This window comes from Notechis scutatus, chromosome 4 (assembly GCF_049901735.1).
Source record: "Notechis scutatus isolate UNSWTSFEM ecotype Mainland chromosome 4, rNotScu1.2, whole genome shotgun sequence".
In the NCBI taxonomy this organism is placed as follows: Eukaryota; Metazoa; Chordata; class Lepidosauria; order Squamata; family Elapidae; genus Notechis; species Notechis scutatus.
In genome coordinates, this window is record NC_142012.1 from 50,071,054 (window position 1) to 50,089,224 (window position 18,171).

General features: G+C 43.6%; 2 protein-coding genes across 13 annotated transcripts in view; one reads left to right on the forward strand and one right to left on the reverse strand.

Moving 5' to 3' along the window:
* The first annotated feature begins 339 nt into the window (after nucleotides 1-339).
* On the forward strand, nucleotides 340-12,272 carry PACRGL (parkin coregulated like). Of its 8 annotated transcripts, none has more exons than XR_015749266.1 (9): nucleotides 340-452; nucleotides 1,374-1,483; nucleotides 1,629-1,786; nucleotides 3,492-3,559; nucleotides 4,958-5,048; nucleotides 6,516-6,650; nucleotides 8,790-8,897; nucleotides 9,231-9,804; nucleotides 11,957-12,272. XR_015749266.1 is itself a non-coding variant. In XM_087963405.1 (9 exons), exons 2-9 carry the CDS (start codon nucleotides 1,438-1,440, stop codon nucleotides 11,630-11,632), a joined length of 744 nt encoding a protein of 247 aa, XP_087819531.1. In that variant the 5' UTR covers nucleotides 340-452; nucleotides 1,374-1,437; the 3' UTR covers nucleotides 11,633-12,272. The 8 variants fall into 8 exon arrangements, 6 of the variants coding, with proteins under 6 accessions (XP_087819531.1, XP_087819535.1, XP_087819532.1 ...); XR_015749265.1 differs by having other exon boundaries at nucleotides 340-443; XM_087963405.1 differs by having other exon boundaries at nucleotides 9,724-9,804; nucleotides 11,576-12,272.
* Nucleotides 12,273-12,718: 446 nt separating this feature from the next.
* KCNIP4 (potassium voltage-gated channel interacting protein 4) overlaps nucleotides 12,719-18,171 on the reverse strand; it is a 281,003-nt gene continuing 275,550 nt past the window's right edge. For 4 of the 5 annotated variants that reach the window (XM_087963404.1, XM_087963403.1, XM_026678825.2 and 1 more), the window contains 4 exons: nucleotides 17,587-17,694; nucleotides 16,081-16,185; nucleotides 15,624-15,686; nucleotides 13,928-14,132 (listed from right to left, as the gene is read on the reverse strand). In XM_087963404.1, coding sequence (XP_087819530.1) covers nucleotides 14,085-14,132; nucleotides 15,624-15,686; nucleotides 16,081-16,185; nucleotides 17,587-17,694 — 324 coding nt within the window. In that variant the 3' untranslated portion in view covers nucleotides 13,928-14,084. Of the gene's footprint in view, nucleotides 14,133-15,623; nucleotides 15,687-16,080; nucleotides 16,186-17,586; nucleotides 17,695-18,171 lie in introns of all 5 variants that reach the window. The other variant, XM_026678823.2, reaches the window with a different exon arrangement.

Here is an 18,171-nt window from a genome sequence, read left to right on the forward strand (position 1 = left end):
CTCCAGGCTTAAAATGCTGCTGTTGCTGCGTGCAAAATACAAAACCCCGCATGGATCGGAGGAGAAGGCGATAGGATTGCACCTCCTTGCAAACCCCCATCTCCCAGGCTGAACGGGCTTCTGTTTCAGGCACCGTGAAGAGGGGCGGACTCCACTTCCCAGAATTCCTCCAACCGGCACGGCTGGCTGAGGGATTCTGGGAGTTGAAGTCCGGCTCCGCTGAGGTTGACGCAGACACTGCCGCCGACCTCAAGAGGGCGCCGGCCATCCCAAAGCGCCGGACGCGTTTGAGGGCGACACTTGGCCTCGCCGCCACGCCGTAGTTCCCATAGCAACGGCAGGGCCGCCACGGCCTACCTCGTTTTGCGCGACGGGCTTTTCCTGCCCGGTGGCCCGCCGGAGGGAAAACGGGCGGCCCGCTGCAGCCCAGGAGTCCCGACGCGGTATTTCAGGCAGGGCTACCCGCCCGCAGAGCATGTGCAGACGGCTTTTCCCCGAATCCCTCGGGAGTGCGGGGCCGGGGGTGGGGGGGGGCGACAGTCGCCTCCTGGGATTTCCTGGTGGTTTCCCATTTCGCCTATCACAGAAGTCGTGTTTGTGGGGGGCTCCAGTGATCTTCTGATGGCCCCCCTAACCTTTGGCAGGCCAAATTTCACCCCTGGGGAGGCTAGTTGAATGCATCCCTGCCTTCCTGTTGCCTTGTGCCTTGGGATCTCCTGGTGGCCTCCTGTCCATAGACAAAGCCTATATCATTTTTTTTTAAAACTGGAAAGCCAATGTTGCTTTGTGTTGCCTTCCTCTTGGGATCTCCTGGTGGCCTCCTGTCCATAGACCAAACCCAGGCCAGGGTGTTTTTTTTAAAGCCAAAAAGCTAAAATTGCTTCGCGTTGCCTCCCGCTTGGTATCTCCTGGTGGTCCCCTGTCCATTGGCCAAGCCTAGGCCTTTTTTTTTTTTAAGCCAAAAGGCCACAGTCGCTTTGAATGGCCTGGGATCTCCTGGTGGCTCCATATCCTTAAACCAACCGGGTGGGGCATTCCTTTTTCCTCAGCTCCCAGGGCTGAAATATAGGCTGCCTGTCGCCTTCTGCCTTTAGGTCTCCGAGATTGAGCTGTCCTTCCCCGTTCCCTTCTTGCCTGGGATCTCTTAGTGGTCTCCCATCCAAGCCTTTACCACTGGTCTCTTGGAGCTGATCTCACTGGAAGTTGGTGGGGGGCGGTCCATCCCCTCGCCTCTTTCCCCCCCTCCTCCCCCCGCCTGTAGCCATGAATGACCCCTCCCAAGCCCTGGACTGACCACAACAAAGCCCAGAAGCCTGAGCCGTCGAGCCCCCCCTTAGCCTCCTCTGGCCCCCCTCCCCTCTGCTCCTTTGCAGACGCCTGTTTGGTGCAACACAATGAGGGCCCCCTCCTCCCCTTAGGACGCTCCCCCACGAAGGGATGCATCGGACCAAGAAAGCCGAAGGCGCCAGAAAAACAGCAACTGGTACTTGCAAAATTCTCTTCTTCTTCCTCCTCCTCTCTCTTCTCTTTCCTCTTTTTTTTTTTTTTTTTTGTAACGAAAAAGGGGTCCTGAATTCTCTCTTTTTTTTTTTTTCTTCCCGGGCATTTCCTTCTCGGTATTCGGGCAGGCAACGTGGGGCAGAGATCGTCTACAGGCCGTGGAACGAGAGAGCAAAGCGAGAGCCAGGAGAGGAAGACCTGCTCAGCTCCTTCGGCGTCTCAGACTTTGGCCCTGAAGCCGCAGCCACGGCCGAGTGACCGTCTTAACCCCAAAACCATTGACCCGGTAGGTGCAGCACTGGGCCGGGGAGCCCTTCTTCACCTCCTTGCCTCAAGCAGCTCCAGGCTGAGGAACCATTGCCTTGAAATGTTTAGAAAGGGCCCATCAGCTGGCAAAGCCACATCTCGTTGCAAGGGATTGCATTTATTCACTGCTACCACCCCAGACTGCGCTGTCCCTTTCCAACATCCCCCTGTTTGTGAAACCTTGCAAGCTGTGAATGGACGTAATTCACAGCCGTGGAAATAAAAGAGGTTTTGCCAGGACTGAGATGGTGTTTTGTGCTTTCTAAGGAAGCAGAAGGACATCCTCATCCTCATCATCAAGTGAAATTGCCCAGGCCACCTGCCTCCAGGAAACTGTGTTGCTTCTCTCATTTGCTCACCTGAATTTGGGACGGTCCCTGCTAAGTCCTACTTCAGGGCAGGGACTTTCAAGGAGGTTCCAGCACTAATGACAAGACGGGATGTCCTCTGTGGAAATTGACCGCAAGGACAGCAACAAATTTCTCTTCTGGCATCAGATCTGGTTGAGCCTTGGAGCTGTCCAGCCTTCCCACCTGCTGTCCAGGAAGCCTCTTTGGCCCTTTGCATGATAACTGCCATTCCTTTCAAAAGCTTTTTTAGCGTCTCTGATCCTGGGGCTTAGTTGCCTGTTCTGCAATTTGTAGGGATGATTCTGACTCTCCTATCACTTTAGTGTGGCCCTGGGAAGATGGGAGGCTTTATCCCACCCCAAAGCCGACATTAGAACTGGAGAGAGTGATTAGTTTTTCCTACGGGGGAAACCCAACAATGACAGCTAAGTGCACTTTGAAAAGGAATCTTTTCTAAGCTGACCTGGATTTAGAGTGATTAAACATGATAATGTTTTTTTAGCAATCTCCAGATCTTTTGAATATATCCAAATAAATGCTCTAAGAGACCGAAAACTCCTATTTCATGTGCGCAAGATTTTTTAGAAATACATTATAGGCAGCCTGGAGATTTCATAAATCCCTTTGTATTATCAGTTCTTTTTATCTCGGCTGAAAGATTCCCAGTATTTCTAGTTTATTGTATTTTTTCTCTTTCTCTTAATAGTCCATGGATTATTTTTCAGTCTCTTCCTTTATTTTGCTTTCAAAACTAATGTGCATATTTTTGTATATTTTTAAAACATATTTTATTTATATGTGCCCATTTGCTGCCCTTTCATTTTTTAAAATCTCAATTTGATAAGGAGCAATACTTAGTCCACCATTTGGTTCTAAAACTCTGGAGAAGGTTTTGCATGAAGCCATCCAACTCTGGTTGACAGCTGGCTGCTGTTCCTTGCTCTAAGCAGTCTTAGCAACAAGTTTGGTTTGGGTCATATGTATTAATAATTAGTAAGATATATATTATCTTATTAATGTAAACTCCAACTGGTAAAAGTTTGCCTCTTCATGTTCTTTAGGTCAAGAAGAAAATTCACATAATCTTTTGTCAGCTGAAAGTTTTTGGCATGTGCACTCTTTCTGATTTTAATCTTCATTCTGAATATACATTTATGTTTATGTTTTTGTAATAATATATCCTCAAAATATGACATATCTGCTGTAAAATTTAAGCACCTTCAAGTGCCATTGGAAGGATGTAAATTCAGTAGAATTTAGGAAAGCTATGTCTTGCTGGGGCATATCTGTATTAGAATAACAATATGCTGACCATATTATTTCTTTTTGTTCTAGTTCAATATTCAGTCAAGAGTACCTTCCACCTTTGCAGCCATTTATTCTAAAGGGGGCATCCCTTGCAGGTAATATCAGGGACCTGGGTGGGCAAATTAAATTTATGGAAGCACTAAATGTTGAATCAAATGAATATTGCTTAATTCACATATTAGCATTTTAAAGTGCTTTCCACTTTCATTTACAATTAAATAGGCTTTGAATTGTACTGCGTGTAGATTAAAAGAACAATAATTCAAATAATAATTCAAGAAAAGTTAATTTTCCTTGTTTCTGGGAATGCATAGTGCTTAAACATTTTTCCAGAAACAAAACTTTTTTTAAAAAGCTTTTTTTAGTTTTGCTGGTGGCTGAATTACAGTGCTGCTGTATTCACATTATGTCTTGTGGCTGCTTCTGAATTGTATACATTTTAAAGTAGTTGTTACATTTTTGCCTCAATCCATAAAACTCACATATTGTACTTGTGATTCTTCCCTTCAAACTTGAAAATATCAATTTAGGCCCTTGTAGAAACGTTACTTAATTTTTAAATTCTATTTGGAGTGATTAAATTTACTGCCAAAGGCAAAATTGCCTTTCATGCTAACATGAAAAGAAAGAGGCATGTACATCTCCAATGTTATTAACCAAATAGTGAAGATATTCTTGTTGGATAATACCTTGAATTTCCATCTTAAAATGTTTGCATTTAATAACACTGCTAGAAATGTGATAGTTCTATTCCTTCCCTGATTGACAGTGGTGGAAGATGTACAGTGCTTTGGTTTTTTTTAAAAAAAAAAAAACCCATACTTAATAAAGAAAAAAATAATCCTTCTATCTGTGAAGTTGTAAGAACTGAAACTGGTAAGGTAGAAATCAGTTGGTGGGCCAGACCGAATGGTTTTGCAAATACGGAACAAACGTTTACAACTCTTAGAACCAGAAAACAATTATTAGAAGTTTATTTGTTACCACCCCTTCCCACCGCAAAAGTGGTAATTTCTGCTTTCTGCAATTGGCAAGACTTTATGGATTTAAGAGTGTCTTCTTAAACCCTCAATCCATCCAGGGTGAGTCTGTGAAACTTTGAGCTAAATCTTTGAATGCGGAGTTGAGTTGGTAAAAACTCCAGAAAAGTCCAGGGTTTTGACAGGAGCTCCTTTAAGTGTGCAGTACACTGATTTCTAACATGTTGACAGGCACTTAAGACCACCCTTTTTCAATAGTCCTCGGGATATTAATGGTATTGGTTGAGAGCCCATGAAACAGGATAATTTGTATGATTTTGCTAAAATAAAATGTGCTAGTTTTGTAAAAGGTATTTTAAAATTTTTGACATTAAGTGAAAAATAGAGGAAGACACGCACATTCTCTCTGTGTGCCTCTCTCTCTCTCTCTCTCTCTCTCTCTCTGCTTTTGTGTCAGTGTTGACCCTTGGACAAACCCGTTATTTATATTTCCAGTGCTTTGTTTTATTTTAGATTAGTCCATGGCTCCATAAGGCACACATTGCAGTGGGACAGTCATCCTGCAACACTTCAGTTTGACCCTCTTCTTATTAATTTAGCAGAGGTAAACCGTTTTGGGGGAATATCAGCTTTTTAAGTCTGGGAGAGAATTCCTACAATTTGTATTTTCTTGTTGACTCTGTTCAAAGAAAAAGGGGAAGCTGGAATTTTCTTAAAAGTGATGTATTACAACCCTCCTTTAAAAAAAAAACACTAGAAAAATGAAAAGTTACAATTTTATGAAGAACACTGAAAGCCCAGTGCCAGTTTTGTCAAATAAATATATGCATGAAAGAAGATAGCATAAGAAGTGGTCGGCTTTGTCCATGTAATTCTTCTACTGCTTGGCTAGAGGTGGCCATGGGATCAGAGTTTGGGGGAAGCGGAGAAATCTAGAATGTTTTAGGGTAGTAAGGCTTGTAAAAATGAACCGATCGCCAAACTTTGAATCTTTGGTCTCCATCAGTGTTCCTCAGTACCAGGGAACTTATTAAGATGTCTGGACTGGCTGGGGAGTTCGAAGAATTGAAGTCCATGCAGCTTAAAATTTCTGAGGCTAGGAAACATTGGGTTGGATTGCTTTCTTGAAAAAATAAAGGCATTGTATCCTGCCACAACTACACGAATTTTCATATAAAGACATTCCATGCACACCATTGCAAGTTGCGAATCGTTCATTGCCTAGTATAGAAAAGTAATTAATTTACATTGCAAGTGCTTATTGCTTTAGAAAGTTTAGAATTGAAACAGTTGGGTAACTTTATTGGTCCTCTCCCTCTACTACGTTCATGCTATATGTAATTTACTTTTGTACACCCTCCAACCTCTTTCTAACCTTTCTTCTTAGGGTCAGGGTTAATTTTGAACTTACCAGACGGGAATATTCTGACTTTGCAAAAAAACAAAAAAAAAACCCACCTTACTTGGAACTGCCTATATATACTCAGATGTTACCTTAACAGCTGTGAGGTCCTTGGTTAAGACTTGAGCTGTTTTTACCAATCCCAGGCTGTGAATCGAATTGGAGGTGAAATCTTGAGTAGTAATTAGTTCAGAACGAGAACTTTTGTTCTCAGAGCAGTACTTACCAAGGCATGCAACTAGCACTGATTACAGTACTTTCTGAACAAGGGTGTTTGAAAAAGAGAGCCAGAAATTAAACCAGCAAGAATACACAGAGTTTTCTTTAAATCACTGGAGGCTTTTAAGAAGAGACTGGACAACCATTTGTCTGGAATGGTATCGGGTCTCCTGCTGGCGCATGGGTTGGACTAGAAGACCTCCCAAGTTCCCTTCTATTAGTCTATGTTCTATCTAAAATATGATATTAAAAAAGGGGGAAAGTGCCTGGCTACTGTGCTAAAGGGAGAATCCCCTTGTTGAACGTGGCAATGCTAGATAGACCCAGAAGGGGGCAAACAAACCTTTGAGATGGGAGGAAACTCCTGAATTCTTCCCCAGGATATTTTGGGGGATTTCGCAGGCGGAGGGAGCTGGGTGCATTAACGTGGCGTTGTGTGACTCCCCGCAGGGGCTGAAAGAAACGAGGCACCCCTACACATTCATCTCCCAGGAGGGCTTCAAAGAGCTGCTCTCAGTCGAAGGCGCTGCCCAGAAAACCCTCCCGTTGCTTCCTCGGCTCGTTCCGGTGTTAAAAAGTGCTCTGGTGAGGTCTCTGTGGCTGGAGGGCACAATCACAGGTGGCGCTGGCCTTGTCTACCTTCTGGAACTTGCTCTGCTACACCCCCAGATCAGTGATTCTCAGCTTTGACAACTTGAAGATGGGGGGGGGGGCTTCAACTCCCAGAATTCCCCAGCTGGCCCACATCTTCAAGTTGTCGAAGCTGAGAAGCCACTGCTTAAGAAACCGTACCTTAGGCCATAGACATTGTGCTTGAGTCACTGTTTCTTTAGCCCATTCTGGAGAAAGTCCTTCCAGGAAGCGCCAGGTTGAGCTTTAAAAATGTCATGAAAAAAGAGGACTCAACTTGCGGGCAAAACATTTCATCCTCCAACTGAAATATTTGTTTTGCCTCCTGTTTTATCTTCTGAGAAAAGTGAGCTGAAGGTTGACAGGAAACACCCAGGGGAAGAGGGATGCCTGCAGTGACTCTCAGCTTATGGGTTTTCCGTAGATGTAATTAAACGGCAGGCGTGGTGGATGGTTTCCCTAAATCGTTTCAGGTTGGGTCACAGCAAGTTTTTATTCGTGACAACTCCTTTTAAGAAGTCCTGTTATGGATTTAGGAATGATGGCCACCTATTAGCACTGCATTCTTCCTCCCCAGAAGAAAATATTTACAATGAAGTTCAGTTGTTTTAAGCATCTGCGATTGTAGTTTTCTCCCCCAAAAAACAGCTCTTTTTCCAAATACCCCATTAGTTATTCTCCTCATATTACACTTCAGTCCTCAATGTACGACCACAGTTGACCCCAAAGTCTCTGTTGTTAAGTGAGACATTCGTTAAGTGACTTTTGCCCCAGTCTAGATAGATAGATAGATAGAGAGAGAGAGAGATGTATAGATAGATAGATGTATATAGATGTATAGATGTATAGATAGATAGATAGATAGATAGATAGATAGATAGATAGATAGATAGATAGATAGATAGATAGATGATAGATAGATAGATAGATAGATAGAGGGAGAGATGGATAGATATAGATATAGATATAGATATAGAAAGAGAGATAGAGACAGATATAGGTATAGATAGAGATATACTGTAGATAGAGACATAGAGATAGATAATGTTAGAGATAAATAGATAGATATAGAAATATAAATAAATAGATCAGATAGATGATATAGATAAATATAGAAATATAGATAGAGAGATTGAGAGATTGAGATAGATGATAGATAGATAGATAGATAGATAGATAGATAGATAGATAGATAGATAGATAGATAGATAGATAGATAGATGATATAGATATAGATATAGATATAGATATAGATATAGAAATATAGAGAGATAGAGACAGATATAGGTATAGATAGAGATATACTGTAGATAGAGACATAGAGATAGATAATGTTAGAGATAAATAGATAGATAGATATAGAAATATAAATAAATAGATCAGATAGATGATATAGATAAATATAGAAATATAGATAGAGAGATTGAGAGATTGAGATAGATGATAGATAGATAGATAGATAGATAGATAGATAGATAGATAGATAGATAGATAGATAGATAGATAGATAGACAGATAGACAGACAGACAGACAGACAGACAGACAGACAGACAGACAGACAGATATAGAGATAGATAGTGATAGAGATAGAGATAAATAGAGCTATGAGAGAGAAAGAGAAATTATAGATATGTTCTTTCTTTGGAGATCATGAAATAGAATTTCATTTTTAATCTGGGCCAGTGTGCTCACAGTAAAAAGTGATAATAAAGGTTACCTTATATGTGCACACAGTATATTTACACTCTGTACTGTTTAAATATAAGTGGTGCCAGCCTTCTGGAAGAGAAATTTTAAAATGAATTGTTTGTCTGCCTTGGGGAATGCAGCCCCCAGAATGGAGCAGTTCCAAATTACCAGCAATTGCAATATTTTTATATGACTCAACTGACAGGATTGTCACATTAGCAGGATTCAGTGAATGCATTTTCAATTGCATGAAAAGCATTGCCATTTTGTTCTGGGCCACCTTTCCTGGACCCCTCCTAATTATTATTGTTGTTATTGTTATTCTTTGAGGGGCTTGCTTTTTTAGAGAGTGATTCTTCCACCTGGTTGATGTGTCTCCATTCTGTTTCTTCTCTTCCTAAAAGGCCCATTCAGATGACGAAGTATTTAGAAGAGGGCTGAATGCTTTGGTACAGCTGAGTGCTGTGGTTGGCTTTTGGCTCAATGGTCATCTGAAGCATCTACTTTCCAGTGTGAGTATAACCATGCTGAATCCCAGCTTGCCAGAATTTCTGCTGATAACTTGGTTCTAAGTTTTCCTGGTTTGTGGCAAGGGGGGAGGGGGCGGGGAATCTGTATTGTAAAAGCGTTTCTGTGACTCTTTGTCCCTGTTCATGGGTGGTCTATTAAATTAGATTAAAATTCCTTTGGAAATTGGAATAAGAAGCTGCTACAGGTCTGGGCATTTCAGAGGCATTAGCTGGGTTTGCTCACCACCCTCACCCCTAATGCCATTTCCTTGGTCTTAGCATGTTAATCCAAGCCCTCAGATTTCAAACCATGGTTTATCACTTACTATGATACAGGGGGTCAAGCTATTCTCCAAAACACCTGAAGGAAGGACAAGAATGGAAACTAACCAAGGAGAGAAGCAACTTGGAACTAAGGAGGAATTTCCTGACAGTGAGAACAATTAATCTGTGGAACAGCTTCCCTCCAGAAGTTGTGGCTGCTCCATCACTGGAGGCTTTGAAGAAGAGACTGGACAGCCATTTGTCTGAAATGGTGTAGGGTCTCCTGCCTTGAGCAGGGGTTGGACTGGAGGACCTCCAGGGTCCCTTCCAACTATGATATTCTGTTCTAATCTAAAAATCCGTCCACTCCTGAAACCATGGTTTTAAAAAAATCAAATTTGCTACTCTAGGCAGACATTTGCCTGCCTGCCCTATAACCCCACCGTATCCTGCCTAGATCAGACAAGGCACTGTGCCTAAGCGACGAGGCTGTCCTCTTGCGGCCTTCCAGGCCATTTAAATGGAAATCTGACTGTCCCCTTTGCCTCTTACTTTTGGCCCCCAGCTTTCCAAGAGGCAGATGAGCAAGAAGTTCAAAGAACAAACGACGGAGGCTTTGCAAAAACTGGAGCAGTACGGTGGAAAAGTAAGGGCAACCTGTTGGTCTCCTCCATTGCTTTTACCTGCATTTGTCTGAAGCTGGTTCAGTAGCCTCAAGAAGGAGAAGGAGAGCAGGATTGAACCAGTCCCCAAGCTTTTGCCAACCCTACATTCTTGTTAGTGCATGTTTGCAATCCTGCCCTTCGACCGCTGAAAGGAGCCTCTCTCTTCTGCTGCAAGTGGGGGTCCTTTGTGTTCTTTAGGGGGACATCATTAATAAACGTGCACCCCCGCCCCTGTTGCCACAGATGAAAGGTGAGGGAAACTCAGCAATGGGTGTTTCCCCTGAGATAAGGTACCTGGAGAAGCTTTTCCCCCTGTCAGGATTCTCAGCCATTTCGCCTAAGTGCCCTCACCTGAGTTCTTGAGCCAAGGATCGAATGCGGGGACCCCTCGAGCTCTTTGTGCCCGTGCCAGAAGCACCGAGGCGCTTAAGGGTCGGAAGGATTAGCCGGTGACATCATCGTTGCCCATTTTTTTGGGTGGGGATGTGTGTTTCTCCTTTCATGTCTCTGGCAGGAGCTAGAGCAGGGGTGTCCAACCTTGGCAACTTTAAGACTTGTGGACTTAACTCCCAGAATTCCTCAGCCAGCTTTGCTGGCTGAGGAATTCTGGGAGTTGAAGTCCACAAGTCTTAAAGTTGCCAAGGTTGGACACCCTGAGCTAGAGCAAAGGGCGGGAGCACAACCCTGCCCCACGGCAGCCCCTGGGTCTCGAATGCGGCCTTGCTAGCTTCCTGCCCTGCCTTCCAACCTCTTTTCAAATTACGGGCATTGGTTTGAAGTCATGGCGGTGTTGAACAAGGGGACTTAAGACGGGGACTTAAAAGTTACAGACACCAACGTGCCCTGGGATGGAAAACCAGGTACCTGGCAGCAACCTGCACTGACAGCCTCAGGGGTCCTTCATCTCTAACCCCACCCCTCCACCCCCAGTCCAAGGCCTTTTGGCCTCCTGCAGCCACTGGTGGCCCAGCTGATGCTCGCCATCTTGTTTCCTCTGTTTCTTCTGACCAAGCATGACCAGCCCGGCCCTTCACAGAGTGGCTACTCCCTGCCCCTTCTGCATCCTCTCCCATCCTTAGCAGCCACTCCAGGCCTCGCCATACTCACCCTGTGCCTCCCCAGTCTCTCTCTCTCTCTCACACACACAACTGTCTCACACGCTTCCCCATCCGGTAGCAGCCACCAGATGCCACCTGTACTCACCCATGTCTCCCCACCACTCTATGCGCCCCCTCCCTCCCTCCCTCCCTCCCTCCCACACCAGGGAGCCGGTCCTTACTTGCCTGCCAGCCTTCTTGCAAATTCCCCGCACATTTCAACTTCCTGCCAGCTGCCCCATTGGTTGTTGGACGCTGGCAGGAAGTTGCACAGAGCTGCTTGCTTAACGATGTACGACCCTCGCTTAATAACGGCAACGGGGAGGGCTGGGGTTGCCATTGCCAAGACCACATGATGCCAGGCTCCGCGGCTGGATCCTTAGCAACTGAAATCCCACTCCCCACGACCGGCATCGCCCAAGGGCTGCCTGTGTAGGGTGTAACCTCGGTTTATTCTTACTTCATGCTCCTAAACAGAGACCTGGGATAGTTATCACGAAAGCTGGGATTCCTTCTAGAGGTTCGCACGTTGGCATGGGGCATCCAGAACCATCTCAAACCAGGAATAATTTGTTTTCAGGTGAAGAGGGAATTTGGTTGCCCGTAAACTGGCTTCAATATCAACCTATTTTTTCAATTCCTATTTTATGCACAGGAAAGCCTGACTATTATAAAGGCAAAGATTCCGACTTATTCTTCGATTTCTTCCTAAAGACGGCGATGAAGAGGCAACTCTATTGGTGTCACTTATTTTTTCTAGAGTGTCTTTTTCTGTGATCTTTCAGGGAAAGCAGCGATTAATATTTAAAATTAAGATGAGTATCAAGAATAAAAGTGTCCTGGATGCTTAATTATGAAAAATGCTTAGGCATGGCACCATCTGTGTTTTAGTCCCTCTTCTGGGGGCTGAAGGGTTTGCTGGTTTGTTAAAATTATTATGAAACTAATTTATTTATTTTTAAAAATGCACCTTTTACTTGCTAGGCTTAACCCTCACCTAAAATCTATGTGCATCTTGATGTTTTACTAAATTTAGATGCTGCTGCACGAGGGCACTAAAGACCTTTCCCAGTGCTGGCTAAGGAGGTCCTGAAGTTTCCCCTCTTAAAAAGGACTTTGAAATAGCTAAAACTGGAAGGGATTATTTCTCAATATTTTTGTTGATAAGATCATTTTAGTTTGATAGTGTTCTTATAGGAAGATCTAGATTGGAGTTCTAGATTGGAAAATGTACATAATTTGTTCTTTTGGGAGGGAGGTCTTTTCTCCAGTGTCACTATGCTCAGAATACTTTATGTTTCCATCAAACACAGATATTTTCATGAGTATTAAATAAAAATAGTTTAATTGCACCACAATCCCCAAGTATTAAACTTTATATAACAAATACACAGGTACGGACTTCCCATGAGTACGCTTAAAAAAAACACACACACCATGCCTTCCGTGTCTTCATTTTTATTACAAAATGTGCACATTTATTTCTTGTTAACATTCTACAACAGGGTTTAGATGTACATGTATTGTACTACTCATATTCCTACAGTGGCAGTAATAAGAGTAGCTTGACTCTCTAAGCCATCTTGCACCAGATTAGATGCCATTTTAAAAAATAGAAAGAAAGAAAGAAAAACTACAACGGTTTGCAGCATTTTTGTACATCTATAAGCTTTCTGGAACTTCAGTGCAAAATGTCACGATTAATGCTGGCATATGTCTTCTATCGGTACTTAAAAGCATCTAGCCAGACAGTAATTTAATATTATTTTGACTATCATGAGAAGTAGGAGTGTTTTGGTTTTGTTTTTTTTTGGCTACTGTCTATTTCTCCCTTTATAGTTTGTTTTGCCTTTTTTTTTTCCAAAAAAAGAAAAAAGAGGGGGGAATACCAACTTCTCCCTCTCTCATATTGTGCACTTGTATTTTTTTTCTCCGTGGTGACTTTTAAAGGCTGTGGCAAATTTACTCTTTGTTCAAATCATTTTTCTGCGAATTTTCTGTCCTTCACAGAACCCTCTCTCTCTCCCTCCGCTTTTCACGCTGTGAATAGTAGGAATTGTGGCTCCTGAAAAATCTACAGGTCCTTCTAAGTAGTCATGCTAATAAAGTTCCAATCTTACTTTGGTCTTGGAACCAGAGAAGAAAAATCCTTCATATAAATGACACTCAATTGTCGTAATTGTGACCTGGTCCATGTTTCGAGCAGGCACCTCACTGGGAGTGTGACTGAGCCTCTCCTACTGGTTACCTCATCAGCCTTCGCTTTCACTTCCATCTTCATTTCCAGTCAAGAACTGGCAGGATCAATTAATTCCCACCTTTGATTGAGAAGCCCAAACTTTTCTCTGAATTACCGCCTGGATGTTCACTGTCTCAGTAAATTTGTCAAAGGAATAAATGTATCATAGGCAGTGGTTAAATGATACTTTTTTTTTTGCACAAGAAAAGCTGTTATAAAAAGTGTAGTTCTTGAATTTAAAATGAAGGAATCTGATCATTCCTCTCAGGCTAGACTAGACTCCATGTGCCGGTCCATTATGGAGAGAGGTATTTTTACCACCACCAACCAATGGGGAGAGCCTGGAAGCAATGTTGGTTGCCCCATTCCTCACAGTGGCCCCATAGGAAGCCAGCATCTGAGACCCCTAACAGATTGCACGAAGCCTCCAACTGCCCCTTGGATGGATTCCCCTTGAAGTGCAACGGTCAAAAGTGCCCCCTCACGCTGAGAATGACATCGGATGAGTTTCCCAGAGCAGGGACTGTGGAACTCAAGAGCTGACGCTGTGGAAAGTCATAGTAACCAAAAAGCTCGCCTTTCCCTCCCCCCCCCGTTCCCATCCCTCCAAGACCTCCGCTGTGCAAGTTGGAAGGACAATAAACGCGGTTTCCCTATTGCTGTTTTCTTTGGATTGTTCTGTGACTCAAATGACATTTGGAAAACAACTACCAGAGTATTTGCTGAATGACTTCTTCGCTTCACCTCAGCGAGTGGAAAAACACAGTCTCCAAAGGTAGGCTTTTAATTAAACAAAAGCTTATTTGCATTATAGGCATCTCAGTGCAAAGCTGACAAGTCTTGATTCCTACGCGGCAACCTTGGGAGACGGGTTGCTGCAGAATTGCTCACGTTGCCCACTGATTGAAGGGAGAGCTGCTTGAGGTTAAATTATATTTTCAAAGAGTTGCATGGAACGCATAATGTTTTCATCCTACAGACAAACAAAAAAACAAAACAACTCATACAAACTCTTAATTATTAGGAAAAGATATTTGAAGCCAAATTCTTAACCCTACCAACATACAGTTACGGATATAGCGAATGTCTCTTTTGAGATGAAATTATTATATCTGATCATCTCCATCTGTCTGTTTATCTAACTATCATCTGTCTGTCTGTCCATCCATCACCTACCTCAGTGATAGTGAACCTTTTTGTTGTGTGCCAAAAGTGCATGTGCGTGTGCTGGCACCCACAATGCAATGTGCCTAGACCCCCCTGTGCATGCGTGCACAACACCCCCGCCCCACCCCCTTACCTGCACACTGCATGCACGTACTTCCCAGCTGATTTTTTACCCGTTTGAGGCTGTTTTCACCTTCACGGAAGCTCGAGGGAAGCCTCTGTAGCCTCAGGAGGCCAAAAAACAGGCCCGTTTCGGCACTTCCAGTATTTCCAGAAGGCCGTTTTTTGGCCTCCCGAGGCTGCAGAGGCTTCCCTCAAGCTTCCGGGAGGGCGAAAATGGCTTCAAACGGGCCGAAAATCAGCTGGGAGTGCAGGTAAGTTTGGCTGGGGCTCACGTGCCATAGGTTCACCACCATGGATCTACCTACTATCAACTAGCTCATCAGCGATATCTCAGCTAGGTAATCTTCCAAGGTCAAACGTAGCTGAAACACAGAACCACAAGCTATCATTCAAGGTTCAACCTTCAATGCTTTGATGGCCTCTGCAGCACCTCAGCAAGCCACCCCCTGGCTTCTGGAGATACGGATGAATGTTCTTCGTCTATACACGAGGACCCACGGAGGCCACCAGATCATCATCCGTGGGCTGTGCAAGTGACTACAGTTGTGGGAATGTGTGCTTGTGCATTCGAATGCCTTGTTCCCCATTCATAGGGCTGGTAGCACTTGCAATTAAGAGACAGAACTTGGCAGCAAGAAAGATCTGGGGTTATATTTATTTTCTTAAATACTTAAGTATTTTCATTCATACTGATCAACTGTACAAGTGAAAGTAGAAATAGCTAAATGGTGGCATGAGTCCCCTAAAACAGGTGGACACTTTTTGCATTCCAGGAAGATGTTTGGGTCCTCCTAAAATCCCCAAGAATCTCTGAAACCAAGCGGCAAAATAGCAAATCCCAAAATATGCTGTTCTCTGTTCTTTTCACCTATTAAACTCAAGAAATCAAAGCTAAAGTTGGAAGGACCCAGGGCATACATTTCAACCTACTTTCTGCGGGTGTTACTACCTCTGCATCTCCCGTCTGTTATCCTTCTGGCGGCCTTCAGAAGCTTAAAAAAAAGCTAATATGTGACTGCAAAGTGGCAAAATTGACAATGAGGGGAGGCAGTCCCATTTTCAGGCAGGGGCTGGACACTCGTTTGTTGGGAACGGTCAAGCGTAAAGAAAGAGCTTGTGCAAAGCTTTCACACTTTCTCGTGGCTTACAGGCCATTCGCCCTTCAGTGACTTACTTTTTGGCAGCTTTCAATGAATTCATCGATGGTAACTACACCGTCTTTGTTCTTGTCCATTTTCTGCCAGAAATAAAAAAGTTGCATAAGTGATTTGAAGCTCTTTTTCCCCAGATGCTTCTGGTCAGTTTTTTAAAGACTTATCCATGGATGCTACTAAAAGAGAATGGTTTGGTCCCACCGTTAGCTTCTGTTCTTGATTTTATTTTACTTTGTTTCCTTATTTTAGACATATTTGGAAGGTGGTACATGCAAGAAAAATCAAAGTCTAGCACGAGACTTGTCCTTTCCATTGAAGTAGCTTTAAAGTATTCATAAATTAAATGCCTCCTTGGACACAAGTAACTGATTCGTCTTTACAAATAGTGTAATAATAGCAAATTTGATGACCATCAGAATTTCAAACCATCAAAGGGATCTTCCTGAGTTTTCCTTATAGGATTTAGGTAAATCCTACCTGGAAAAACGATTCCACATGTTGTTTTGGAGCATCCTCCCGAAGAACAGGGTACGTGCATTTCCCCATCATATCATAGATGGCCTTCATTATATCAAGCATTTCCTGGTGGGAAACATATTACACTGGTGAAAAACACGCATCGCGTTGATGGAAAATGTCTGACCCCTTTGGAGCTCGCTCAAAATCCTGCCATAAGATGACTTCACAGTTGTGATTCAAGTTCCCAAGTGTAGACGCTTGTTTTCAAGCAATTCAGTGACCTCTAAGGGTCAAGTGGATTTCTCTGGGTTTAACAGAACACAATGGATCCTAATGATCGATGAACACAGTAACAAGAGTTGGAAGGGACCTTGGAGGTCTTCCTGTCACCTGAAAGACCGTATCTCTCCATCTCACTGGGGCCTTTCTATTGCTATCTTGAGAAATGATCAAGAGCTGACATGGGATAGGTTTCCTGCCTGAGCAGGGGGCTGGACTAGACAACCTCTGAGATACCTTCCAACTCTGTTACTCTGTTGCTCATAACAAAGAAGGTCGGGAAAGGCCCTTCTCAAGATCAGCCAATTCAGGGATTCGTTTTGAAAGCAGGAGGGTCCGTGCAATGTTAGCACAACCCATAAGGGCCAAATTTTGGAAAGCCACTCAGAGTCACCTTATAGGAGACATGGGAGCCCAAGAATCTCTAAATAAAATAAATCTTAGGAGTTTTAACTGTCAAACAAGATTGCTTAATTTACAGGTTTGCTCTAATGCAGTGATGACTAACCTATGACACGCGTGTCACTCGTGACACGCCAAGGCACTTTGACTGACACGCCTGTTGGTGTGGGGAAAACCTGCACATTTAGAGGCTGCCTGTGCTCTGCTCCAATCCCTGCTCCCTGCTTGTTGCCGCAAGATCTTTGCAGCAGAGAACCAGTTTTAACCGCCATAAACTGAGGTTTGTCAGTTTCATTACCTCAGGAACGCCACAGGAAGAAAGGAGATCCATGAGGTTCACAGCCCTGTAAGGTGGCCTTCCGATCCCCACATCCTGCACCTGCAGCCCTGAGACCAGGGAGACGAGTTTCACAGCCCTGTGTGATCACCCCAGCCCAGTCCGTCATAAACCAAATTATTGATATTTCTTGAAGTGACACACGACCTGAGGAAGGCTACACTTTTTCCCGATTTTCGACACACCAAGCTGAAAAGGTTAGCCATCATTGCTCTAATGGCTACCCCGTATATGCGTAAAATTAGCAACATACAAACCCAGGGCAACAGAAAGAAGTTACTCCCACTGAGGAATAGCTTTAATGCTTGATATTGTCTGTAAGGGCATGAGAAAGTAGGCAATAATCCCAATAACTGAGCAGAAAAGGGTTTTTTTTAAAAAAATCAAATATCTAGATGGAATTGTTCCAGTATCATACACATCTTGTTCCACACTTCTGAATCCAGAGGTCATGATTTATCTATATGTGGGGGAGTGTACAGTTAGCTTTGCCTTGGACTCCTTACCTCTTTTGTTATACAGCCGTCTTTGTTTATATCATACAAATTGAAAGCCCAGTTGAGTTTTTCCTGCACTGTCCCACGGAGCAAAATGGAAAGGCCCATAACGAAATCCTAGAAGGGGAAGAAGGAAACAACAACAAGAAGAAGAGACAATAGAAAACATGGCAGTTCTCGTTGCTTTAGGTCCACATGGCAGGGAGAGCTGCACTGTAACAGCAGGAACCACAAAAGAAACCCAATTGCTTGATTGAGTGACACGTCTGTTGTGTGACACCTGAGCCTTCAGAACAGCCTTTGTTCCTTGGCTTGGTAGCTTCATGGAAGCAGAAGAACCTATGAAGATGGACAACCTCTTGCAAAACTCTCTGGAATCTTTAAAAACCCATTAACCCCTTGAGTCTTTCTTGCTGTCATAATCGGAAAACAAAAATGCTCCACTCCAATTGAACGGAAGTCAGAGTATATACTGTTTCTCTAGGGCAGGCCACTAGAAGAGAGCAAACCCCACTCCTTACTAGCACCAATGGTGTCTCTTAGTTTGAGTCATGAGAAAAGCAGAAAAAGAGAAGTGAGAGCCAGTTTAGTGGA